Source organism: Apis florea, unplaced genomic scaffold, assembly GCF_048593485.1.
Source record: "Apis florea isolate Af1SG1 unplaced genomic scaffold, ASM4859348v1 contig_3802_pilon, whole genome shotgun sequence".
Lineage (NCBI taxonomy): Eukaryota > Metazoa > Arthropoda > Insecta > Hymenoptera > Apidae > Apis > Apis florea.
In genome coordinates, this window is record NW_028256863.1 from 1839592 (window position 1) to 1867498 (window position 27907).

A 27907-nucleotide genomic window follows, 5' to 3' on the forward strand; every position below is an offset into this window, starting at 1 on the left:
CTATGAAGTTATTTTATGATAGACATAGGCTATTTCTTTCGATACAAATCGTGATATTAAGCTTGGCAACATCGCTTTTACTAGCAAGTATCTGGAGTTCTATTTTAACATACATAATAAAAATTGGCGAAATATAATTAATACATAGAGAAATTGAATAAAATATACATAACCTTTAAAAATTATAAATAATGTATAAATAATGTAACTGTAAGTAATAATAATATATACATAAATATTTAAATGATAAAAAAAATCTGTATTTCAGATAAATTTAAATTTAAAATATTCCTTAAAAAAATGATAAATATATAATTATCAAAAGTTAATCAAAATGAAAAGAATTATAAATATTTTCTAATATATAAAAAAAATATATCAAGATTAAATGAAATGAACAGTATGAACAATTCAGAGAAAATAAGAAAAGTTTTTAAATTATTTACAAACTAACATAATTATATTATAATGTAATTATAAGTTAATTTATAAAATTTTTATATAAAAATGTTATACAACATTATATAAACAATTTATAATAGAATAATATTATTTTTAATGTTATGTATTTATTAAATTATTATACTGTATAATTATGAGAAAAATAAAGTAAGAAATGCTAATATGATAATAAAATATGAAATGTGAAAGTTTAGATTTTAAGTTTTTTAATTCAATGTCTATTAAATAATTTGCTATATATGTAAATCAAGTAATTATTATAATATTTATATAGAGAAAAAATTTGTGCTATATACAAATTGTATTACATTATAATTATTTTATTGTATCTTTTTTATGTAATTTATTATCATTATATATATTGTTATAAGCAAATATTTTATAAAATCGTGGGAATCCGAAAATAGTAACTTATAGTAAATGTCTATCGAATTGAAATAATATTGCTAAATTTATTCTAATCATAATTTATCTTATATGACTATCTTCAAATTAAAAAATATTATATTCTGTCAACAAAATAAATCACTAAATAAAATCACATGATCAAAATTTAAAGAGAAATTAAATCGACATAATTCATATTTATATAATTCAATTTATATAAAATATTTAGTAAATATATTTTAATATATATTTTAAATTTAGAGAAGGAAAAATATGATTTCTTGATTCGATAAATAATTCGAGAAAAAAGTTCACAAATATAATTTGTCTTTATTAAAATAAAATATATAATATTATAGTTAATATCACATATTTTAAATATGTAATAATTTTAATATCGATAATTCGTCAGCCAATAGCTGAAATTGTATCTAATTGTCACATCTTTTAATTTATTTATATCTAGTGAGTTGTCTTGTTGAACACATTCTATTACTATAGTTCGAGAATATTCAAAAATATGATGTAAGCTTCTTTTCATTAAGCAAAGAGATTAGAGTTGTAAGAAATGGAATTTTGGAATTTCCTCCGCAATATATTTGGCGGAAACAATTCGGATAAATTTAATAAAAGGTAAAAAGTATAAATAAATATGTATAATTATGAATTCTATGCGGATTATATGATTGCATTATTACTTATTTTTATTCATTTTTTATGGTTTAATCAAATATATTATATTTTTTATTTTAATTGAATTTTCCAATTTTTTTTATTTTAATTGAATATTTCAGATTTGCTGATTGTGAAGATAATTATGATGGGGACAATTTTGGAAATTCAATATGGCAAATTGATGTTTACGATAATCCGAGGTAAATTTTGTTTTACATTTTATGATTTATTATTTATTCATTGTTCAATTATATTTATATTTAAAAATCTATTTGTATTATTTTAATATGATATTAAACCTTTGATATAAATAAACTAAGTATATATATTGCAAAACATAAATATAATATATATTTATATAAAATTTTATTTTATTTTAAATAATAATAAAATAATAATATATATATATTTTTAAAAAATCTACTTATATTTATAAAATAAATATACATATACATATAAAATATACATATAAAATATTTTATTTATTATGTTTAAAAAAATATAATTTTTCATAAATAAATGATTAGTTTTCTGAATTATTTAATTTAAATACAAAATAAATAATAAAAACATTATGTTTGCAATGACTTTGAAAAAATGGATTTTAATAGAATTTATATAATAATATAATATATAATATAATTTATATATTTTGTTTATTTATGTTTATTATGAAAAATTATTAATTGTAACTATAACTTTATATATTATAATAGATATTTTGGAAGAAACAATCACTTTAATATCTTTAGTGATCCATTACAAATAACAAGATACTTTGAATCTCAGATTGAGAATATAATGATGAATTTTATTTATGGGTTTCATAATGAAGGTATGAATTTAATAATTGATATCAATATATTGTTTTTAATTCATATATAATTATAAATATTATTTTAAATTTAAAAATAATTTTTAAAATATTTAAAAATTTTTTTTTAGATAATGATGCAAATACAAATGTATTTTTATTTGGACCTTCAAATGCTCCTTCACAGAGAGAAAATTTACGTGATAAAATGTTGAAACCAAATAATAATCAGACTGGATTAAAATTAGATACAGATTTAGATGGAAAGTTAGTAATTAAATTTAATAAAATAGCTAAATTATAATTCATTTAATTAATAATATTATTCATTTATTCATTTTAAAAAATTATTGAATGTAATAAATATTTATAAATATTGAAAAAAAATTTTATTAACTTCAATAGGATTACTGTAGATAATTTTTCTAATATTTGGGATGAGCATGACAAGTCAAAATTTGAAATATCACGTCCTCGTATATTTGGAAAATCCATGAGGAAAGAATATATTCGTAAACCTGATGGAACAATAGAGCAAAAACAAATTATTAAAGATTATGAAGGAAATGAAGAAACTATGGTATCACAGCAAATTGGCGATAAAATTCACACTATTGTTACAAAAATAGATAAAAATGGAATAGAAACAAAAACAGAAGAATTTTGTGATGTAAATGAATGTAAGTAAATTTATGAAGGATTCAGGAAAACAATATAAATTCTTGTTTTAATATAGTATAATAATTAATATTTCTAATAAAAAAAATATATTTAATATTTTTATATATCTTATTAACAATTATAAAATATTATATCATTTTAATATCACTGGATAATTAGATATGTGTTTATTGGAATACTTTTTTCAATTTATGTCAGTTACAATTTTAAAATACCAATGAATTAAAAATTTAAAAAAAAAAATATCATATATTATTGAAATTTTTTTTAATAATTAAATCAGGAATTTACAAAATTTTGAGACATTGAAGAAACAAATAATATTTATAACTTAAAGTAAGATTTACAGAATTAAAAAATATTTTCTAAATTATATTTTTTTTATAAAAATGTATTAATTTATTTATATAAAAAAATATAATTTAGAAAATATTCTTATATTAATATTTATTAATGTATTGAAAATTATACAATTTTTCAAAAAATCATTTTTAATTTCACTAATTAATTCTTGTTTAAAAAATTATAATTATATAAATTTCAGGTGACTTATTTGGAAAAAAAAAATTAACATCAAATGAAAATAGAAATTTTCTCGATAGTGATTTAAATTTCTTCTCTTGGGATAAATTTTTTAAACCTAATCCAAAATTATGATATAATTAAATAAAATTTAAATAGTAATTTTCTAGTGATTATAATAAAGATATAGTAAATGATAATAACATACGGTACGGTATTCTTGTTAAACAAAAATATAATTTACATAATATGTAATAAAATTATTTCAGTAATATATAAATTCATTTTATGTATAAATATGTATATCTATTTAAGTATTTATAAGATAATTATGAATATAATAATGCATAATGTAATTAATAATGCATATAGTGATCAAAAATAATTTCTTTTTTATATTTTAATTTCATGTGCAAAAACAGAATCATTTTATATTTTGCATATGTTTTTTCATATATAAATTTTTCAAGAAAAATAATATATGCAATATTTCATAAGATTAATATTTTAATTTAATAATTTTAATTAAATGATTAAGTTTAGAAAGTTTAGAATAATTTTTTAACTTTTAAGTTATTAAATTGATTTAAGTTGTTAATTTATAATGTATAATATAAATAAATATTATAATAAATATTGTTTTGTTGAATGTAATAATAACATTATAATTAATTATATAATATACAAATATATTATTATATAAATACAAATTATTGATATGCATCTTTTTATTTAATATTATTATTTGATATTTATATTTATTATTTGATATTTGATATTTATTATTTGATATTTAATAAATTTTTTATTTAATATCATTTGTTCTTTACACATGCACAATATGAATTCACATGTATGAATTATCATTGCGAAGTGTTAGTTGACATGACAAAATACGTGTAACTTCTACTTACATCATTTGAATATCATTGTCCATGATTCATATTTTAATTTATATTTGAATGATGCAATTTATTTTTGTTTTATCTGTTAAATTACAAAAAAAATTACTAGTGATTTTGATATCCAGAATATTTTAAAGATATATAATTTAAACATTAGTAATATACAATTTAAAAAAAATAAAAAATGAAATTAAATTTAGTTAAAAAAACTTATTAAATTTAATTAAAAAATTCTTTGAAACTTTTTGTCTTGAACAGTATTTTTTACATATCTTTTAAATATGTTTATATATTTATAATAAAAAAATATAATAAAAAAATAACCTACTAAATTATATATAATAAATAATAGATATTTATTGTTATATTAAAATGATAAAAATAATAGAAAATAAAATACATATTCATTCAATTAAAAATTTACAATCGAATATTTTTAGAAAAAAAACAGTAAATATTTTCATATACATATACTATAGCATGTATACTTTGTATATACTGAATTACAAAACTTGGAATATGCATTATACAGAAATTATATTACAAATATTTATATTCATTTTAATTAGCCAATACATAAGTAAACTGATTTTTATAATATTATAAATTTTTTCATATATATATATATATTTTTTATTATATTACTGTCAAAATATTCATTTCATGAACATAATTTGTGTGTACACATGTATATATTTGATATTTTTGCCAGCATATTAAATGTATTAATTATTTCTTACATTAATTACAATTTATTTATACATATATGAGCATATATATGCACACACAAATTAAAAATATTAACAAATTTCATGTTTATAATCCTAAGTTTATAATATAAAGAACCAAATTTAAAAAAATTAGTTTAAATTTATTTTAAATATTATGAAAAAAATATCAATACTTTAATGATTCAATAACAATAACAATAGTAACTATAATATTAAATATTTCTAATTGATTTGAAGTAAATAATAGATCTAAATAGTAAATAATAAATCTCGGAAAAATGACATTGCTATCAAATATATAATGTATTTAAAATATTATCTAAAATTTAATTAAATCTGATAATAGTACATTTTTTATTTAGAATCAAAAAATATTCAAATTAATATAGAATTACAAAAAAATGAAGATAGATATTTATATATTATGCAAAAAAGAAAAATAAAAAAAAGAAAAATTTAAATTGAAAGAGATAAAATATATAATAATGAAAACAAATAATACGAAATTTTATACAATCTAGCTATAAATAATAAAAATTTAAAAAACTTAATCATATAATTCACAATATGATAATAGAAATAGTTATAGAAATAATAAAGAAAGAAATGGTAATATTTATTATCAAATGAATTTCATTTATCACGAATATTAAATAATAAATGTTAATAATTTACAAATATTACTTCCAATGATTTTTATAACAAAATTACTATTTTTTTGTTTATAATATTTCAAATAATAAAAAAAATTGAAATAATAATAAAAATCAATTAAAAATATTGAAAATTAGTTTAAATTTAACAAATCATATATTATTTTAACTTTTTTTTAAATTTATATGATAAAAATTGTATAAATTATTTATTTTTATACAAAAAACCATTTTTTTATAGTATTTTTCATTTTTCAATCTATCTACTATCTAATTTTTTAATGTAATTTTTTATATCTTCTTAGGACGAAACATGAAATCGTTATTATTGATTTGTCACATAAAATACAATATATTTATAGCTTAATATGTACAGCACTTATTATAATTTTCAAGCCCTTTATTAGGGAATATTACTAAGTATCGTAGAAAGCATCAATAATAAACAGCAATTAAAAACATGATTTATTTCATTATAATTATTAATGAAACTTAATGAAATAAAATTAGATAAGATTAATCTTAAAAAAAAAAAAAATCAATTATAAGGTAATTATTTTGGCATCTTTGCTTTTATTTTATTATTTCTATGATTTATTAATTGTATAAGTTTTATTTTGTAAATATATACAATTTTTTAAATATTTTCTGTGCACTTCATTGATATTTTCTACGAATTTTACATATTTAGATATAATTGTATATATAATTATATATATATAATTATAATATATATATATATATATATATATATAATAAAGAAGTATGCTTTGAAATAAATTTTCAATTAAAATTAATATCAGAATTTCTTATAAAAGTTTAATACAAACATTTTCAATTCATTAATTTAAAAAAAATTCTTACTTAACAATTTTATCTTGTTATTGTAAACAAGATAAATCAAACCATTAAAACCTTGTATTACACTAAACTTATCTTCATCACTTTTCATACATAGTGGTATATTATATTTAAGTATTTAATTATTCTTGGCCAAAACCTTCTGTTTCTTCAATTGCATAATTTAACTTTTCTACTAGTTGATCATAACTTTTATATGGTGGTAAATCCAATCTATTGAAGCATGTATGTGATCTAGGTAACCATGTATCTTTTCCTACTTTCTCTATACAAAATCTTTGAGGACCATTGCTCCCTAAAAAAATATAAATTTATATAATTTTAAATATAAATAATTTAAATTTAATTTCATTTAAATTCTTTAAAATTTATTTAATTTTTAGTATTTATTATTTACCCATTAATTCTGCAAATCCTCCAACAGGTACTCGACAAGTACCTGTTACAAATTGTAAAAGTCGAGCTCGTTTTTCGCTATCTGTTCTATTCACAAACTGAATATAAAATATATAAATAATAAATTTGACATATATATAAAATAATCTTTTAGAAATACTATATAATAACAAACCTGCCAAAACCACAAAATTTGTTTACTATTTCGTGTATAATGTCTATAAATTGTATTGCGTTGCCAATCTTCTACATCTATTTCTTGCATACCACAAAGCATAAGTTCTAATTCACGCTCATCAAAATATTTTAACCATTCTAATGGTACAACAGAATTAAAACCTTCTAAAAATGCTTTAGTTTGGTCCTCTATACCTCTTGTCATTCTCCATTCCGTCATTAACCTTATATAATAAAAATTAATAAATAAATTATTCTTTAACATATAAAATATTAATTTAATATTTGTTATACCTAATATATTCTTCTTTATTTTCTTCAATAACTCTAATTTTGTCACCACCTTCTTTTAATTCATGATGTATTACTTGGCCAAGAATTTCAAAATCTACACTATAATACAATTCGAGACCACATTCATCAATATTGTTTTCTTTTATCCATACAAGAGATTTATAGAATTCTGGATCAATAGATTCTATATCTTTCATAATCAATTTCTTATTTAACATACGTTTATAAAATGGCATAGTAAATCCACTATAGATAAAACGTCCATGATAAAGAGCCTAGATATAAAAATGTATATTAATTTTATTGATTTTATTAAAAATAATATTATTGAGAGAATAAAAATTATCATACCATTGCTATAAATCTTCCAATGAATTTAAAATATTGTAAATGATCAGGATTAACATAAGATGCTGGATTAATTTGTAAGCTATAATTACTCTTATTGGCATATTCAAATAAACAATACATTGGATTTAACACTTCATGACTCAACAAGAAAAACCATTCTCTAAAATCAAAATTAATATTTAATTCATTTTTATATATTTTTTAAAATAATTTTTATTTGGAATAATTAATTCTTACCTTGATACACCTCCATAATCTAAACCTTCTTCTCCTTTAAATATTATATATAATCTGCGTCTTAATGCAAAAGCTTCAGCATTCATTATCTGATGATAAGAATCTTCAAACAGTGTTTGTCGATTAACACTAATTTTTATATGATTCGGTAATGCATTGGTCTGACATAAAAAGCGAAATTGTGATAATTTCCATCGGAATGATCTTTCATATGCTCTTGGTACACGATAAACACCTTTTGGACTAAATAAGGAAATAATAATAAGTGACATAACAATAATAATAATAAAAAAGGTACTTAAGAATGATTTAAAAGAAAATATATAAACCCTTTAGGTGCACCAGGTCTTGGATCTTGAAATGTAGTTGTCCTTGTATTATGATCTACAAAATATCGAACTCCATCTTCGGTTAATCGTATTTCCCAGCCATCTGGTAATGGTGGTTCATCAATTCCAGTTTCTTGTCCTTGCGTTCTTGGATCTTCCCATTGTGTTGTACGATTTTTATGATTTACATAATAAACTCTTCCTTCTGGCTGTTTACGTCTTTCCCATCCAGCAGGTAATGGTCCTAGAGCATCATCATCATCAACCATAGATGATGTTGAGGGTCCTGCTATAGCAGTTTGATTTCCATGTGCCTGCAAATATATATTAAATTTTTATATTTATATATTTAAATATTTAACTAAGTCGTTAAATATTTATATTTTAAAAACTAGAAATGAAATATAAATAAAATTATTATATTGTAATTATTTATTATTTACTTGAGGATAGAGAAATCGTTGGTTTCCTTGTTGTACCACATGTTGTCTTTCACCTTGCCAATGCTGAAAATGTTGTAATCTTTCTGTATTTGGTCTTTGCCATGTTGTAGTTCTTGTATTATGATCTACATAATAAATTCTGCCTCTGGGATCTCTACGAACTTCCCAGCCTGGTGGTAAAGGTTGTGGTCTTTCCCAAGAAGTACTTCGTGTCTTATGATCAACATAATATCTAATAAAAAATAATTAAAAATAAAATATATATTAAAAAATATACATATACATATACATATACATTTCTTAAGAAAAATCTAAAAATTAAATTATTTTTTTAAAATAAATAACCTTCTTCCATAAATATCATATCTCATTTCCCAACCAGGAGGTAATGGCTCTTCAGAATGATTTGTAGGATCAACTTCAGCAAGTACAATTGAAGATCCAGATTGAGTTGACTGTCCAGGCAGCATGTTAGATGATCCTGACAATGAAGCTACCCGTTGTACTACTCGAGGATTTGAACGTGTAGTTGTAGGATTTGTATATTGTTCATTATGAGTAGTTCTACGCGCTTCACCCATGGATAATATTGAAGATTGATCTGAACGTGTTATTCCACGACTATCTGTCATAAGAAATACTGTAGGTTGTTCTAAATGAGAACCATCTGGTAAAGTAAATACTACAGATTGCTCTGTCTGAGAATGTCCTTGATTATCAGTTAAAACAGGATTTCTAAATTGATCTACTCTAGAAACTATAAATCCATCCACTAAAGAAGTATCCTGATCTGTTCTTATACTTGCATAATTATCTGAAAGAGAACTAGTTACTGATTGTTCTGTTCGAATGTTACGTTCATTAGAGAGAGATTGTTCTGTTCTATTATGTGAACATATATCTGTATTAGTAGTTAATTGATCTGATCTAGATATTCCAACTGTTCCAGACAATACTGTTGATTGTTCAATTTGGGAAATATTACGACTTTCTGAGGCAGAAACTTTTGGAAATTGTTCTGTACATGAACCAACTCTTCCATCTATTATACCAGATGTTGATACATCTATTCGAGACGTTTGACGATCTGGCAAAGATGCTGCAAAACGTCCTGATAAAGATACAATAGATTTATCTGCAGGAGATATTGCATGTCCATTTGTTAAAGAATTCGATGCAACAGGCTCAATTTGTTCATTGTTTTTATTAGTATTAGTTTGCTCACTTCCACTATTATAAGTAGAGTTTTGGTAAATATTTGATAATGTTCCATGAAAATTAGATGATGCAACATGTTTAGCTTCATTTAATCTCATACGTGCTCGAATTCCTCCATTAAGAATGCTACTATTACTAATAGCATCATTATTTGAAACACCTAAAATATTGTTTGTAATTTTAAATTAAAAACAATTTTATATTATTTATATATAAAATATATGAAAATTATAAAAAATTAAACATCTAATCTTAATTTCTTACCATCAAAAGGTATGCAGACAGATTGTGTTTGACATGATGGTGATTCATTAATGCTTGATGATGTATTTGGCATATTGATTCTTAATCCATCAAATACTGTTATTAATTCTCCAACTTTACATAATTGAGAATCATGTTTATTTTCACTCATTAAGTCAAATGTTACTTCCATATTTTCCAATTTTCCATTATAATGAGATAATACTTGAGAAAGACTTATTTTTTTTTCTCCTATTAAAGTATCTTTTCGGAAAGTACTATGATCTAACAATCGAAAATGTAATTGTGAATGTGGAGTTACAAGTATTGTAAATTCCTCGTTCCATTTTGGTTGATATGTAGATTTCGAAACTTCTGTCTTTCGAGGACTTTTATCATCAACAGAAAATTCTATATAAGGATTAGGTTTTAAAAATGTAGAACTTCTTAATATAGCACCTTCAACTAAAATAATAAATTGTTATCTTAATATTAGATATTATTTGCAATATTAATATTAATTATATATATGCAATAATAATAGTTATTACATTTAATATTTATTTATTAAATAATATGTTGTATTTGTCAAAATAAATAGAAGAATTTGTCAAAATAAATTTAAATATTGATTTATATCATATGTATATTATATGTATACATATACAGTGTACATATAAAATATATTAAACAAGATAATTAAACAAGATAAATATATAACATATAATAATAGTAATGACAAAATTTATATGTATTTTAAAAATAAATTAAGACTTACTTGTAATACTTAATTGGTGAAAACCAGATGATGCTACTTCTTCGTCACAATGAGACATTGTATACAATTTAGTAAAATTTAATATATTTTTTGAAAATTCATAATTTTTTTTACTATTTATATATAAATTTCACCTGAAATGAAGTTTTAAATAATCTTAATGAATTGAGTTAAACAAAAATATTTTTGTTTAACTTGTACATCTATAAATAAAAATTATAAAATAATATAAAATAATTAAAAAATATTCTGAAAAACAATTATCACTATGGTAAAACAAAAGAAATACTTAAGTTAGATTAGTAGTTAAACTATATTACACTGTATAAATAAGCGAAATAAAAAATTATTTCAGACATTTTAATATTTTGTATAATAATAAAGCAAAACTGCATAAAAAAATAAACTTATATAATTAATGATAAATACATACATTACAATACTGTATAAAACAATACTGTTTAAAAAACTTGATGGCTTTCATGTACTAAAAACACTATTGCTATTGATATTCTCTTTTTAAATGATGAAATTAAAATATTCAAATAATTATATGATACATACAGATGTATTTATTATAAATTCTTGAAAATGTATCCAACTCCAATACATTGCCTATTTTTAAGGCTATTAATGTTTGTACGATAAAAGTTCTTCAACATTCACAATTTTTATCACAGAACTTCGTTATCAGTAGGTCACCATCTTTTCACACATCAAAGGTAGGAACCTTTTATAATATGCAAATCACTATAAAAGCATAGGATGTATGCGCGCGCATATGTTATGTATTTATCTCACAGAAAATGCTAACTATATTAAGACTCTATTTTTACTTCCCTAGATATAAATATAAATATAAATATAAATTTATTAATAATATGATTTTTCATAAAATTAAAATATTTATTTACTGCTAAATTAAAATATTTAATAATTTACAAATAAAATATAATATAATTAAAATTATGTATTTTTATATACATTATAAGTAAAAACTTATTACTACATAATATATTAGTTTTGTATGTATGTTATTAAAATTTTTATTGAAATAAAAATAAAATGAATATTTGTATTAATATAACAACAACTTGTTTGTAATATTAAATTATTTAAATTAATTAATGTATAATAAAGTTTCAATAATATTAATTTTGTAATAATATTTATTAAATTATTGAAAATTAAAATAGAATATATGATGTATATAAAAAAAAATATTAAGATATCTGTTTGATTTCATATTCTACAATATTAAAATATTAATTTTTTTTGATCATGATTTATTTAAATATAAGCCATGATAGTTAATTTGGTAACATCGCTTTTGCTAGTATTAAGAGTCTTATAGTACTGCAATGTAATAACTTTTTAAAAAATTGATCCTTCTAAAATAATTAATTACTGATATTTCTGACAATCTGATATTTCTGATATATATATTTTATTAATACTGATTCTTATTAGAATTATAATCCTCGTATATAATTTATATAGAATATTGTATAATATGTCATATTAACTATAATCAAGATTTATTGAAGTAAATATTATCATATATAAAAATAATTAAAATATGATTAATATAAATTTAAAATTAATATTTCTTAATTGAAGAGATTTTGAAAGTGATAATAGTTATAATACAATACTACATATTTTTTATCTTAGAAAAATAATAGTATTACTTAACCTAATAACAGTATTAGATATATTAAGATATATAAATGATATAAAAAAATAATGAAAAATATTTTTAAAAAAGAGAATTTTAATTGTTATTTAATTAAACTCTTTTTTTTAGATAAATTATAATGAAATTCACACAATTTTTATATAAACATCATATAGGTAAAGCAGTGAGATATTTATGGCAGCATCAACGAGAGAGACTTATATTAATGACTAAAGCAGAAAATATTTTAAGATCTATGAATTTTCCAATTGAAGATGCTACAAAATTTTTATTAGAACAAACTCAATATAAACACGAAATGTAATATTCTTTTCTTATTTTATATTAATAGTTTTAATATTAATAGCTCTAATGTTTATTTACTAATTCTTATAATAAAAAAAAATAAATTTAATGATTTTATTTGAAGTTCATAAATGCTTTTTTAATTTTTAATAATGAAATTAATAAAACTTTATAAATAATATTAATAAATGTTATTTTTTTTATATTAGAATTGGAAAAAATTCAAATAAATTCAATAACATAAATCTTGAATTGAATGATCAAAAATATTTGATATTTGAAGATCATAATGTTTTACAAGAAGGAGTACCCCAAGCATGTTTATTAACAAAAACATTAAAAATTGATAATGAATTGCCAAAAAAAATACAAAATTTAATTACTGAAATTCCAGATAATGTAAATAATTTATTAAAAAGGTATTATATAAAGATTATATTAAACATATAACATTGCTTTATAATTTTATTAAAACTAATAGTTGGTATGTATAAATACTAATTCATTTTAAAAATTATTTTATTTAGATTTGTTTATACATCTGTAATATATGATACACAGCAAGTAAAATTACCACGATTAAAGGATCCTAATCGACCTGCTTGGGTATTTCCAAGAGTATATGGTGTAACTACTACAAGAAAAATGTAAACATCAATTAATTTTTATTGTATATATAATAAATTATATATATACATATTAATAATATAAATCAATAGTATAAAATAATAAAATAATAATAGTATAAAATAATAGTATAAATAATAATAAAAAATTTTCATATATAAAATTATATTGACTTTATATTTTTCTAATTTTAATTTTAAAATGTATATTCTAGGCATAACTTATCAAAAAAGTTTTTACAACTTTGTGATTCATTATGTGGATTAAATGATGCGCAAAATAAATCAATAGTGCATGATGGACGTTTATCTACATGTTTACGTATGTGAATTATAGAAGAAATAAGTAACATTAATTTGATTAAGATTAAGAAATATTTTTGTATTGTTGAGACATATATGCTGAGACATATTCATATTTATATGTTGTTATTATAATTTTCAATTAATAGTAATAATAATTTAGTAATTTTTTATTAAAACTTTAATAAAAATTTAGGAAAATTTTGCATATTTTGGTATATTATATATATTATATATAATAATATATATATATTATTTTCTATATTATTTCTAATATATATTTATTACTATTTTTAATATATTTATTTTATTTCTAATTATTTTTAATAATTAAATATATTTATTATATTTATTATTTAATTATTATATTAGAATATATTTCTAATATATTTATTATTTCTAATATAACACTTTAGTAATATAATAATCGTTTATTGATAACTTATCTTTTAGAAAAAGAAAATTATTTCATAAAATTTTCTTTAAAAATGGATATAATGATGACATCTTTAATACCTTTGACACCAATAGAAGATGTAAATATGAATAATGAATTTGATTTACCTGATATTTATCCATTACATTGTACCATTGGTTTATCTAAATTAAATATTTTTGATAATGAAAATCTATATCGTAAGTAGAAGTTTGATATAATATTTCTACATTATAATTAGAAAATTTAAAAATAAATTTTATTAATATTATAGCAATTACTATGGAATCGCCATTTATGAATGTTCATACTATTTTTATAAATAATAATCCAGAGGAAGTTAAAAATTTAACTGAAATGCCAGTTACAGAAGATCAAATTCATGCACGTTCTATGATAAAATCATTTACTGTAGCAGCAACTTGTGCACAACAAAGATTTGGATTAAATGTGAAAAAATTACCTGAACCTATTGTTGTGCAATGTGTTCAATCAGATGGACAAAACTTTCATTTCTCTGTATATCAACTTAATACCTTAGACATTGATGGTAAAGAAGGAATAAAAAATTTTTGGTGGTCAGAACCATCAATAAAATTATATGAAGAAGCTCAGTATGAAAAGGGACAACCTTGTCTTAAAGATTATAATAGTGATGTTTTTAAAAGATTTCTTGCATTTTATAAAAATAAATAAAATAAGAAACAATTATTCATAATAAATATATTTTTTGTTTATCTTAATTTATTAGTTAAAAATATTTATATTGTTATATATTAATTTAAAAATTATAAAAACTTGTAAATTTATTTGTCAATACATCATTCTGTTATATTGCACATAAAATATATATAAAATAGTGAAACTTAGCTTTTTTTTTAGGTTTTTATTTATATATAATATGTATTTCTATACATTTTTTATTAAATTAAATTTAAATTTATTATGTGATACTTAATAGATTTTTAAATAGCATAGTAGGTTGGATGTTTGTATTAATTTCTTTTTGTCTTATTTGACAACGATGATTAGTTTGTGGTTTTATCAAATATTTTGAAGAAGTATAAGGTTTGACATGAAAGTATATATGACACAGTGCCTGAAATAAAAAAAATTTTAATTATTATTATATATTTTAATTACTAATTATTTTAATATAATTTATATATAATATATATACTTCATTAGCTGACAAGCGTTTTGATGAATTATAAATAAGTATTTTACTAATTAAATCAATAGCTTCTGGTTCAGAATCCTCAATAATTTTTTCCCAAGTTATTCCTTTATGATATGGAAATGTAATCTTATTATAATCAGGTAATATATTTAAATCTGGCCAAGTTTCTGATGTAGGTGAACCTAAATATTTTAAAACAATTGCTAACTGTTCAATATCTGTTTCACCCTGTAAGTTTAACATTAAATAACTTAATCTTATAAATGTTTTTATAATAAAATATAATAGAAAAAATAGAATATGGAAATATTTTACATCTTACAGGAAATAATGGAGATTTATTAAGTAATTCACCAAAAATGCAACCAATAGACCACATATCAATAGCTGATGTATAATACCGTGCACCATATAATAATTCAGGTGCTCTATACCATCTAGTGGCAATTTGATGTGAATATGGCTTTGTTACATTTTTCCACAACAATCTCCCTAAGCCAAAATCAGCAATTTTCAGAATACCTTTCTCATTTATTAATAAATTAGCAGGTTTTAGATCCTAAAAATATTTTAATATTTTTATTATAATTAAATAGAATTTTAAATATAAAAAAGAAAATTCTAATTACTTTAATTTATATAATAAATATTTATTATTTACTCTATGTATTATATTTTTTCCATGTATATATGCAATACCCTCTAAAATCATCTTTATATAAATTTTTATTTGAACTGGAGTTAATAATATATCATTATCTTTTATTATTTCCCATAATCCTGTTGGCATATATTCAAAAACCATTATAAAATCTAAACCAGAAGGAAAAGCATCTAATAACTCTATAATCTGTAATAAATAATCTTTTTAAAAGTTTCTTATATTTCTATATTAATGATAAAAAAATTTTTTTCTTAAAAAAATAAATTAATGAATATATTATATAACAGAGTTTATTAACATTACATAATAATTAAAATAAACATACATTGAGATGTTTTAATTGTTGCAAAATTTTTATTTCTCTAATAATAGATGTAGATATACCATTGTTAATATTTTTTAAGAATAATTTTTTTAATGCAACATTTTTTTCTGTTTCCAAATCATGTGCTTTTAAAACAACACCTTGTGCTCCTTTTCCAATTTTTCCTGTGATTATATATCTATCCATATTTAAGATAGTTATAAATTAAAACCAAAATATAATGCTGAAATAATAATTATTTTTTTTAGACAATTTTTATTTTTTTGTTTTTTAATATATTAATTATTTGGGGTTCAACAAGGAAAAATTTCTTTTTCTATATTTTCTTTTTACGCAATGAATAATATTATATATATCATAAGTAAAAAAATATTTGTTAAAATTTTTGGACTTCATTTAATAAAGAAATAAATATCAAAATATTTTCTTTTATTATATTAATTTTTATAAAAATTTCATTAATTGAACTTAATATTAATATAATATATATTTCATTTTCAAAATTAAATCAATAAAAAAAAATAAAAAAAATAAAAAAATAAATAAATAATATATAAATAATTGAACACAATATTTATTACCGTCATTACTTTTATTTTATTAATTGATTACACATTGATTCTTTATAGAAATATTTAAATTATAATATAATCATTAAAAGAGCATTTGTAACTATAGAAACAATTGTTTTGTTACTATTAGATATATCTCATTGAACTATTGAACGATAAAATTGGATGTAAATAAAATCACGTGATTAAAATCTAGGAAAATCAGGTTCAATAACAATTCGTAAATCGATTTAATTTCCCTAGATTTTAATTCATGATTTTATATATAGTTGTGGATTCGACTTATCGAATGAAATAAATAACTAAGTAGTAAGTATCTAAATTTTAGTGAGAAATATTTCTAGAGAGATATTTATATAACCTAACTTTTATTGAAATTATATTATAAAGTGTTTTGTAAACAATTAATGAAAATAATAAAACTAATATTAATCGTTTTCTATTTATATATTATATAATAATAAATTTTGAAAGTGATTATATATTGTATAAATTATATATTGTGTTAATATTAAATTATCAATTAATGACATTATAATAAAAATTGAAAAAATATCTAGGTATTTTGTAATGAATAGTTTTCTACGAATATATTTGCTATATTTATAATTATGAATAATAAGAAATCAAAAAATTTTTATAAAAATAAATGGTATCTTGATAAAAAGAAGTCAACAAAAGCTAACAGTAAGATATTATTTATTTTGATAAATCTTTTTTTTTTATTTAAATTATGTTTTTTTATCGACATTTAAAATATAAAATTTGAAATATTGGGAAAAGTAAAAAAAATATTTTATATAGAATTATTTTTATTATATAGAAACAAGAAATAAAAAAAAAATTATCTTTTTTTTTTAATATAACTTTTTTTTTATACTTAATAAAAAATTTTAAGGTAAGTTCATTAATTTATAATTTAAAATCACTTTAAATTAAGTAGCTTTTTCTTTTTGATTTCGAAAATTTATTTTTTTTAATTATTTTTTTATATTATTTGTAAAATTATCTTTGTAATATAAAAATATTCTTATTGCGTGTAATAATACGCAATTTTTTTAAAAAATTTCTTAAGTTATTATATTATATATATTCTTAAATTCTAATCTTTAATTCACATAGATTTTAAAATTATGAATATTACAAAAGTGCGTTCTGATCAATAATTTATTTATTTTTTTATTCATATGTACATTTTATTTACACATATTTTTTTAAAAGTTATTTATTTTCTTCTTACAAAAGTTTTTTTTAATTTTTTTTAAAAATTATTTAAAATATGTAATAATTTTAAATATTTATTTCATGCCAATAATATACAATACTTTAATTTAAAAGTATCGATGTATATTTTTTTTTAATTATAAACAAAATAAAAATATCGTCAATCAATATTTAAGTACTATGAGAAAATAATTCATTTAAAAAAAAAATGGAAAAAATTGAAATTATAAACAATTGATCTCATTTTATAGATATACGATTTTTATATTTTCATAAAAATTGATAAAAATTTTATTGATATATAATAATTCATGCAAATTGTATAGCATAGTATACAACCAGCGTAATATAAAATAGAAAATTTACATAATTGTAAGAAATTAATAAAAATTAAAAATTTATATATATTATATATATGTGTATATATATAATGATGAATTCATGTATCAATAGATTTTTATAATCTTCACATATGATATATATATATCATAATTTTTATTAAATTTATATAATAAATTATATAAAATTAAAATTACAATTATATATTGATAACTTTATTTATTCAATTTTTATATTTTAAATATTATATAAAAAAATTTATTATATTGTTATATTTTATAATTAATTTTATAAATTGATGAATTAAATCTTTATTTATCAATTTTTATTTTAACATGTAAAATAAATAATTTACAGATTACAAAAACAATCAAAACAATGAAAAAATATGTAAATCTTTGGATCCTATTGAAACAAATAATTTAATTAATATTCATAATAATTATATAAATTTCAATATTTCTTATTATGGATGGAAATTATTTTTTTATGATGAAGGTAACTTCTATTATTAAATTTTGTTATTACTAAATAAAATTGATAGCATATAATATATATATATATATATATATATATATATATATATAATAATTATTTAAGAAATGACATAATTGAAAAAATAATTCATTATTTAGAATATAAAGATGATTCGGATACTATTAAAAAAATTCAAACGGTAGAAAATTTTATAAATAGACATCAACGATTGTTAACATTACTTTCGTTAGAAAATTTAGAAAATGGAACAGTATTTATTATTGATATGTGTGAATTATACAATGATCAAAATTTTTTGAACGAATGGTCTGACTTCAAGAAAGATATATATGAAAATCCATTACATACCTTAAATTGTTTTAAACTCACTATACATCAGGTATATTGATATAATTTTTTTTATATATTTATGAAATATTAAATTCTAATACTTTTAGCAAATTTTAAATACAATACCACGAGAAAATTTGAGTTCTGTAAATATTATAAATACACTATCCAATGTTAGAATAAAAATATTGAATTATGAACCAATTATAAGTTTACAAGATTTGAAAGCAAATTCTTATGGTATGTATATAATATTTATAAGAAATAATTTTTTGTTTTTAATGTAATTAATTTTTCTAACAGGAAGATTAGTATCTGTTAGAGGCTGTGTAATTAGAGTAGGTCATGTGAAGCATCTTGCACAATGGATAGTATTTGCTTGTCGTAAATGTAATTTGCAAAAAATAATGAAACAGCCATTGGGAGTCTTCACAATTCCGAAAAAATGTAATCTATGTGGCGTATCTAAATTTCGTGCCATATTAGATTCACCATTGGTAAAAAGCATTCCATTTCAAACAATTAAAATACAAGAAATTTCGAATAATGATCAGGTTTTTATCTTTATAATAAATTAAAAAATTATAAATATTATAAATTATAAGTAAAAATAAATCGAACATCTTTAATAATATATTTTATATACATTATACATATTATTTGATTTTTTTTCCATTAGAACAGTAAAGGTAATATGCCTAGAATGGTTGATATCGAATTAATGGATGAATTAGTTAATACTTGTATGCCTGGAGATGATATTACTTTAACAGGAATTATAAAGGTAAATATAGCAAATTATAAAATAAAATATATGTAATAAATTATAAAAATAAAATACTAATATATATAATTGTAAAATAAAATGAATTAATTATTTCGTTTATTCTTGAAGTTATATCAAAAAAAATTTCTTTATGATTCCATTTTTTTATTCTATTTCTCTTATAATCCTTACTATAAAATTAATTGAATTATTATTGAATTATTAATTGAATTAAAATTAATTTGTGTTTGAAAAGCTTTTTTCCATAGCGCAGAATTGTAAGATTTCAAGAAAAAATGAAGATGATTGTGAATTTAATTCATTTAAAAATATTTCATATATTTTAAGTATATTTTTATGTATAAACAGTAAATATATACAGTAAATATTTATAATTATCAGATTTACAATAGATAATTCTTCTGAATTATTCTTCAGAAACAAATTGGATGTTAAAAATATACGCATGACAATCAAACAAACGAATATTTGTCCACATATGGATTGTTCACATACTATTCGAATTTATGAGAACTAATCGATTAAATAAGTTTAATTTTTAATCTATATTTATATATTGCTAGATAATAAATTAATATTAATTAATTTTAATGTACATATAATGTCAAAAAAAATATATAGATTTTATATCTTCATTTTTATTAATAGAGTAAAATATTTTTAAATACAAGATAAATATTGATAAAAATTTCAAGAAAAATTTAGGACATTTTTTTCATTTCATTTAATAAATCTTGAAATTACGCATATTATTTTGCAATTTCCTTTTTTTTTTAAGCAATTAATTCTAAAACACACAAAAGAACACACACAAAAAACATTATATTTATAACGTAATTGTGAAGATTTTTAAATAGATTTTTTACTAGAATAATATTAGATATATTAATTATCAGCATCTTTTCAATTTTTATTTTTATTTCAATTTTTTTAATAATCGAAAATTGATAAAATTGATTTCTGAAAAATAATTTAGAAACGATTAGTAGCGATATGATTTATTAAAATTTCTGATTTTTATAATTGAAAAATCTCGTGATGAGATTTCCATAAGATTATATCCATAATCTCGTCTGTGACCTTTCCAAAAAATTCCAAATATCTTACGTCACTTCAAATATAAGCCTCACCTTCACTAAAGAAAGATATTTCAAGGGCGTATAGAAGAGGTGATCGCAACACTCATTGATTCGAAAAATTAGCATTTTTATAAGCAATCAACAGACATATGGATTCTATAAGAAATCATCATCAAAATTTTTCAAATTTAAATAAATTTTTGTATATTATTTTTATCGATATAGTATAGTTTTAATATAAATATCGATAATCTTGAAATTTTTTAAAAATGACTTCAACAATTAAATTTTTACTCCTATTTTGTAATTTATATTTTTATTTTTAAATATTTTTTTTCGTATTATTAAATGACAATTAATTGAATTTATATTTATTTTTATTAAAAAAAAGTACATATATTTTATATTTTAATTTGTATATTAAGTTTTAAAAAAAATTTTTGAAATAATATGATATATTATATTACATATGTAGGGTACTAATAATGCTAAGATTCGAAATAAAATGTCATTTTCTTTATACATGGAAGCTATTACAATAATTAACAATAAACAGAGACTTCAAAATAAAAATTTTACGAATAATGAAATGTCAATAAAGGATTATTTAGCAATAAAGGTATAAATTATTAATATATCTTATTACGATTTGAATGACTCATATTGTTTAAAAATATTCATGTTTTTGCCAATTTAATTAGGAAGTATATAATACACCAAATATTTTTCCACTTTTGGTACATTCTTTATGTCCGAGTATATATGGTCATGAAATTGTCAAGGCTGGATTAATATTGAGTTTATTTGGTGGGAATGTAGAACATTTCGAATTACGAGAAAATATTCATATATTAGTCGTTGGTGATCCTGGCCTTGGAAAATCCCAAATGTTACAAGCCTGTGCACGAATTGCCGCAAAAGGTATAATAAATGGATGAAAAATTTTTTATTTAACATATGGACATATCAAAGAATTTATAACATAATTTTTAAAGGTGTATATGTATGCGGAAATTCAAGTACATCGTCCGGTTTGACAATAACGCTAACGAAAGAAAATAAAAATAATAATTTTAGTTTAGAACCTGGAGCATTAGTTTTAACAGATAGAGGATGTTGTTGTATTGATGAATTTGATAAAATGTGTAAACAACATGCGGTAAAGCTATTAAAAAAAATATTTAAATATTAAATTAATAAAGAATTTTTAATTCTATACTTTTATAAATAACATATGTTTGATGACTTATTACTTCATAATAACAAATTATTTGAATTATAGGTTTTATTAGAAGCTATGGAACAACAAAGTGTAAGCATTGCTAAATCAGGAATAATATGTTCCCTTCCTACGAGAACATCTATTCTTGCAGCTGCTAATCCAATTGGTGGCCGATTTAATCGAAATAAGACAGTAATGCAAAACTTAAAAATGAGCTCACCTCTCTTGTCCCGTTTTGATCTAATATTTTTATTATTAGACGAGCCAAATAAAGTATAAATATTTAATATATAATGGCGTATAAATAAATACCTTTTGGTATTAGATCGTATATTTAATATTATATTTTTTTATTTATAATAGCATATAGACGATTTATTATGTAAACACGTTATGTCCATCCATGCTGATGTAAATACAATTAATAAAACACAAAGTAATACGAATCAATTTACAAATGCATCAGATACAACCAAACTTTCATTAAGGTAATTAAAAATATATTAATTAATTTATTATTCATAAAATTTATTTATTTAAAAAAATTTTTAGAGATAGACTTAGACTTTCTGCAGACGAAAATCCGAATATCATTCCGCAGTCAATTCTCAGGAAATATATCGCATATGCACGACAATATGTTAAACCAAAATTGACTAAAGAAGCGGCTATAATATTACAGAATTATTATTTAAAATTACGAAATAAGAATAATAAATTTAGCGGTTTATCTGTCTGCAACAGACAATTAGAAGCTATGATACGATTAACAGAGGTTTAATTATTTTAATTACTGTTTGTTTCAATCTTTATATAAATTTTAAATTAAAAAGAAACTTGTTATTAAACAGGCTAGAGCAAAGTTGGAATTACGGACAGAGGCAACAGAAGTGGATGCTTTGGATGTAGTAGAAATTTTACAACATACATTCGATGATAAATCTATAAATTATCAATTCTTAGGTACAAAAAATGTAACTACTGGAAAAGTAAGTAAATAATAGATTTACTATGTTTAATAAAAGATATATATATGATATATATTTTAATATGCAATCTTTATTTCAAGATTAAACAGTTTATGGAAATATTAAAAAAAGAAACCAATTCTAATAAAAGTCAAATATTTTCTATGAAAAGATTACAAGAGATTGCGATAGATAAAAATTTTGTAATGGGTGATTTTTCTGAATTTCTTATGAAGTTAAACGAGAACGGAATCTTATTAAAAATGGGAAATAATACATTCAAATTTGTTTCTTCTTGATCTAATCTCATATATGTAAGATATAAAAAATAATTTTAACACAAAATAAAATTTATTATATACATCAGTGTTTATTGACTGAATTTTTAAGTAACTGAATTTTAAATTATTAATATTATAATAATATTTCCAGATATTTATTTGTATTTATTGGTAATATAACATAAACAAATTTAATATTATCATACATAAGATTTTAAACTTCAAAACAATCAGCTTTACATGGAAGACGCCAATACATGTATAGACAACAGTTTGGTGGTGGTACATGAAAACAACCGGGTCTGCAGCAAGGCCGTTTAGGAACGTATATCTTTGGTGGTGGAATATGTGGAGGAGGAATAGTAACCTTGCAAAATCTGTTTAATAAAATCTTTTTATAATATATATTTTAGATGATATTAAAAATATTAATTTTTATGTTGCTCATTTAATTCTTATAAAAGTTTATGTATTTCACATTATATACATTTTACCTAATTGCATATTGTTTCATATATGTGTATTATCTGTAGTTTCGTTATAAACAAAACTACGAAACAAGTTATTGAAATTCAAATTATAATGTGGTATAATTGTTTCAAGTTCGTGCCGAACGGACAAAAATGATATATATATATATGTATATATAAATATATTCTCCTAATGGAACAATTCATTTAGAGACAAACGCAGCGTGCCGTAGCTCTTGTTAGGCATCTTGCAGCGCATGCAGGTGGACAATATGGAATACATTTCGGTGGACAAGGTCCGCACGGCACTGGTGGCGTACATATGGTAATTTTACATGGTGGAGGGCATGCAACACAAATTGGTGGGACACATGGATAAGATACACACGATGGACAAGATGGTAGCTGGTACTGAGCCACAGGCGATGGGAAACAAGGTGAACAACATGATAAAGTATTTCCTCCGCAAGACATTGCACGTTCTTTCTCTTTCTTTATTAAATTTTTCTTTACTTAATTATTACTTTTATAATTATTTTTGTACACCGCAAATTTTGATAACAGAATATCAAACAATTGAAGTTTATCCAAAATTATCATTCACTTATTACATATTAGATATATTCAGATGATATTGTCGTTTTTTTTAGAATAAAATCATTTCAGTGCAATGTTCCAAATAATAAATTAATTGGGTAAAAAATATGCAAAAAATATAATGAATATGTAAAAAAAAATCGTATTCTATCATTTTTAAAACTGGGATAAAATCAAAATTTGTTGTATTTCGTTGTTTGAATATAAACATTGTTAAAAATGCCATGCGATGGAAAAAATCCAAATTGCGATAGAAGACGAGAATTATTAGCTCAATTGAAATGTTTAATTAGTTCTATGGAAAGAAAGTAAGAGAATCTTATAATTACAGTCACGAGTAAACTTATAAATCATTTATTACAGAAAAGCATGTGAATGGGATGAGCCACCATGTCCACCTCCTGTTATGTGTTCACCTTGTGCAGCACCTTGTGTAAGTATAAATTGGTTTAAATATACTGTTATGAAAAATCAAAATTTGCGGTATAAACTTGAGGTCAGATAATATGATTTAAAATAAGACGAAAATAAAAAATATCAAAATTGCATTAGACAATTTGTTTTCGAGAAAATTATAATTAAAAATTTGTCAAATATATATAAAACTTATAATTATTTTTATTTTATTAAGTCATTTTTAAGTCAGTAAATAAAATTACGGAAATTTTCATCTGGATATCATTTTTCGCAACAATAGAGCTTTTAAATCAATTAATGAATAGTATTTTAAATTTATAATGAATCTAATAGTAAGTATATTCTTTCAAATTATATTAAAAAGTCTATAAGATTCCATGATTAATTGAATAACGTTCTTTGTTAATTTAATCATAATTTTCACTCAGTTTATAAAATACCATCATCGATTGAATAGCGTTCTTTGTTAATTTAATCGCATTTTATATTCAGTCTATAACATTTCATCATCAGTAGAATAGTGTTTCTTGTCAATTTAATTGCCATTTATACTCAGTTTTCATTCAAGCGATCTTTATACTTATTATTATATGTGCAAATAAGAAAAACATTGAAAGCGAATAATAGAAAAAAAAAAAAAAAAACATTCATCAGTTGATTCCGTAATTCAAATAATCGAAATACGATCAGAATTAATATAATTTTTTTTTGAAAGAACTCAATACAAACTAAATAATATATGAATTTGATATTTCGATAATTAAATAACGTGCAATTTTTTATATATTCAAAAATTATTTCAAAAATTCGACTATTCAATATTATATTCATTATAATATTATCATTATACAAGATGTTAATGATATAAAAAGTTTATTATATAAAAAAATTAATAATATTTTGAAAAATAATTTGTAAAGTTATGAAAAGAAAAACTAATTTTTATTATATTAATTATAAGAAATTAAATTTTATACATTAAATTTCAGATTCCAGTTAAACAATGTAAAAGTTATGATTTTCGAACAAGTATTATATATAGATGTGAATGTATCAAAAGGAATGGACTACAAGATAGATGTATGATGTGGGAATGCATGGGTAGACCAGAATGTATGACGAAATTGTATCCCGTTTGTATGCCAGGCCGCTGCGCGTTATTGAAATTAACTGAATTAGGAGATATGGAAGTTGCTTTAAAGAAATTTTATTGTGCTGATCAAGCAAGGGAAGCTGCTCTTGCCGCATATTGTAGATTGGTATGTAATACAAGCGCGGACAAATCTTGCTGCATGGTGACTCCAATATGCTCAAGCAAATCTTCTAAACCTATATGCGTTGAACTACCATGTTCACCATGTCCACCATGTCTACCAAGTTTACCGTGTCCACCGTGTCCACCGTGTCCACCATGTTCACCATGCCCACCATGCCCGCCATGCCCGCCATGCCCGTCATGCCCGCCATGTTCACCGTGCCCACCGTGCCCACCGTGCCCACCGTGCTCACCATGTCCACCATGTCCACCATGTCCACCATGCCCACCATGCTCACCATGTCCACCATGCTTACCATGTCCACCATGCCCACCATGTCCACCATGCTCACCGTGTCCACCATGCCCACCGTGTCCATCTTGTTCACCTTGTATTACTTCTTGTGTACCTCCTTGTGCTACTTTCAAAATTTGTGTTCCATGTCCACCACCATGTCCACCTTCATGCACGCCACCATGCGTAATACCATGTATACCACCGTGTCCACCACCGTGTCCACCACCATGTCCACCGCCATGTTTACCACCGTGTTTACCGTGTTTAACGCCATGTCCACCATCATGTTCACCACCATGTCCACCACCGTGTCCACCACCATGTCCACCATGTCCACCACCGTGTTTACCATCATGTCCACCACCATGTCCACCACCATGTCCACCACCGTGTCCACCACCGTGTCCATCTCCATGTCCACCAAAATGTCCACCACCGTGTTCGCCATGTCCACCGTGTTTACCATGTTTACCATGTTCCCCGTGTCCACCATGTTCACCATGCCCACCATGTTTACCATGTCCACCATGTTTACCTTGTCCACCATGTCCACCATGCCAACCGTGTTCACCATGTGCACCACCATGTCTTACACTATGTCCATCACCATGTTTATCAGTGTGCCCGTCACCGTGTTAAACAAAATGTTTCAATATATATCCATCGATATATTTTTTTCTATATGTACCAATCTTTTCATAACAGAATTTATTTACCAGTTATTATATTGGTTATCGATTAGATTCTTTAATCTGTGCATTTTTCATTTTGTTACAAATTTATTTTATTATATATGTTTCATATCTTCTGTCAACAATGTTATTTGTTAAATTGAAGATGTTTTTATAATGTTATGCCATGAAACAAATAAAAAATAAAAATTTTATATAAAAAT

At 21.3% G+C, this 27907-nt stretch overlaps 6 protein-coding genes and 1 long non-coding RNA gene across 16 annotated transcripts; 4 read left to right on the forward strand and 3 right to left on the reverse strand.

The window, feature by feature from the left end:
* Positions 1–15: 15 nt before the first annotated feature.
* Positions 16–4251, forward strand: LOC105735185 (uncharacterized). Of its 4 annotated transcripts, none has more exons than XM_086916607.1 (7): positions 16–204; positions 1316–1482; positions 1644–1724; positions 2241–2359; positions 2470–2605; positions 2744–3018; positions 3564–4251. In XM_086916607.1, the coding sequence occupies exons 2-7, from the start codon at positions 1418–1420 to the stop codon at positions 3674–3676; spliced, it is 789 nt and encodes a 262-aa protein (XP_086772733.1). In that variant the 5' UTR covers positions 16–204; positions 1316–1417; the 3' UTR covers positions 3677–4251. The 4 variants fall into 4 exon arrangements, with proteins under 4 accessions (XP_086772733.1, XP_086772732.1, XP_086772731.1 ...); XM_086916606.1 differs by having other exon boundaries at positions 41–210; XM_086916605.1 differs by lacking the exon at positions 16–204 and adding an exon at positions 910–1231.
* Positions 4252–6610: 2359 nt separating this feature from the next.
* Su(dx) (Suppressor of deltex) lies at positions 6611–11926 on the reverse strand. The gene is made up of 12 exons (XM_003692720.4): positions 11722–11926; positions 11158–11291; positions 10401–10844; positions 9264–10296; positions 8919–9150; positions 8476–8789; positions 8147–8389; positions 7910–8069; positions 7559–7833; positions 7263–7488; positions 7089–7185; positions 6611–6986 (listed from the first exon to the last, which is right to left on the reverse strand). Exons 2-12 carry the CDS (start codon positions 11213–11215, stop codon positions 6814–6816), a joined length of 3255 nt encoding a protein of 1084 aa, XP_003692768.3. The 5' UTR covers positions 11216–11291; positions 11722–11926; the 3' UTR covers positions 6611–6813.
* A 468-nt stretch (positions 11927–12394) lies between these two features.
* On the forward strand, positions 12395–15375 carry mRpL37 (mitochondrial ribosomal protein L37). Of its 4 annotated transcripts, none has more exons than XM_031915831.2 (7): positions 12395–12703; positions 12965–13156; positions 13351–13560; positions 13669–13788; positions 13983–14089; positions 14524–14706; positions 14781–15375. In XM_031915831.2, exons 2-7 carry the CDS (start codon positions 12975–12977, stop codon positions 15200–15202), a joined length of 1224 nt encoding a protein of 407 aa, XP_031771691.1. In that variant the 5' UTR covers positions 12395–12703; positions 12965–12974; the 3' UTR covers positions 15203–15375. The 4 variants fall into 4 exon arrangements, with proteins under 4 accessions (XP_031771691.1, XP_086772741.1, XP_086772740.1 ...); XM_086916614.1 differs by having other exon boundaries at positions 12428–12520; positions 13012–13156; XM_086916613.1 differs by having other exon boundaries at positions 12443–12703; positions 13012–13156.
* Positions 15215–17459, reverse strand: LOC100868282 (cyclin-dependent kinase 20). 2 transcript variants are annotated; one of them, XM_003692827.4, is made up of 6 exons: positions 17257–17459; positions 16676–16898; positions 16348–16536; positions 16009–16245; positions 15687–15914; positions 15215–15605 (listed from the first exon to the last, which is right to left on the reverse strand). In XM_003692827.4, exons 2-6 carry the CDS (start codon positions 16859–16861, stop codon positions 15450–15452), a joined length of 996 nt encoding a protein of 331 aa, XP_003692875.1. In that variant the 5' UTR covers positions 16862–16898; positions 17257–17459; the 3' UTR covers positions 15215–15449. The 2 variants fall into 2 exon arrangements, with proteins under 2 accessions (XP_003692875.1, XP_086772742.1); XM_086916616.1 differs by having other exon boundaries at positions 17266–17441.
* Positions 17460–17526: 67 nt separating this feature from the next.
* LOC100868410 (DNA helicase MCM8) lies at positions 17527–24413 on the forward strand. Its single transcript, XM_086916609.1, has 15 exons — positions 17527–17934; positions 19168–19308; positions 19446–19687; positions 19746–19878; positions 19942–20192; positions 20318–20422; positions 21980–22123; positions 22206–22425; positions 22500–22663; positions 22787–22999; positions 23090–23214; positions 23279–23501; positions 23578–23715; positions 23796–24008; positions 24127–24413. Exons 1-14 carry the CDS (start codon positions 17859–17861, stop codon positions 23991–23993), a joined length of 2373 nt encoding a protein of 790 aa, XP_086772735.1. The 5' UTR covers positions 17527–17858; the 3' UTR covers positions 23994–24008; positions 24127–24413.
* LOC147656182 (uncharacterized) lies at positions 24045–25081 on the reverse strand. Of its 2 annotated transcripts, none has more exons than XR_015294989.1 (2): positions 24834–25081; positions 24045–24352 (listed from the first exon to the last, which is right to left on the reverse strand). It is a non-coding gene; the product is annotated as an uncharacterized LOC147656182 (long non-coding RNA). The 2 variants fall into 2 exon arrangements; XR_015294990.1 differs by having other exon boundaries at positions 24470–25040.
* Positions 24741–27906, forward strand: LOC147656183 (uncharacterized). 2 transcript variants are annotated; one of them, XM_086916611.1, is made up of 3 exons: positions 24741–24882; positions 25406–25475; positions 26449–27906. In XM_086916611.1, the coding sequence occupies exons 2-3, from the start codon at positions 25449–25451 to the stop codon at positions 27649–27651; spliced, it is 1230 nt and encodes a 409-aa protein (XP_086772737.1). In that variant the 5' UTR covers positions 24741–24882; positions 25406–25448; the 3' UTR covers positions 27652–27906. The 2 variants fall into 2 exon arrangements, with proteins under 2 accessions (XP_086772737.1, XP_086772736.1); XM_086916610.1 differs by lacking the exon at positions 24741–24882 and adding an exon at positions 25024–25350.
* Position 27907: the final 1 nt, after the last annotated feature.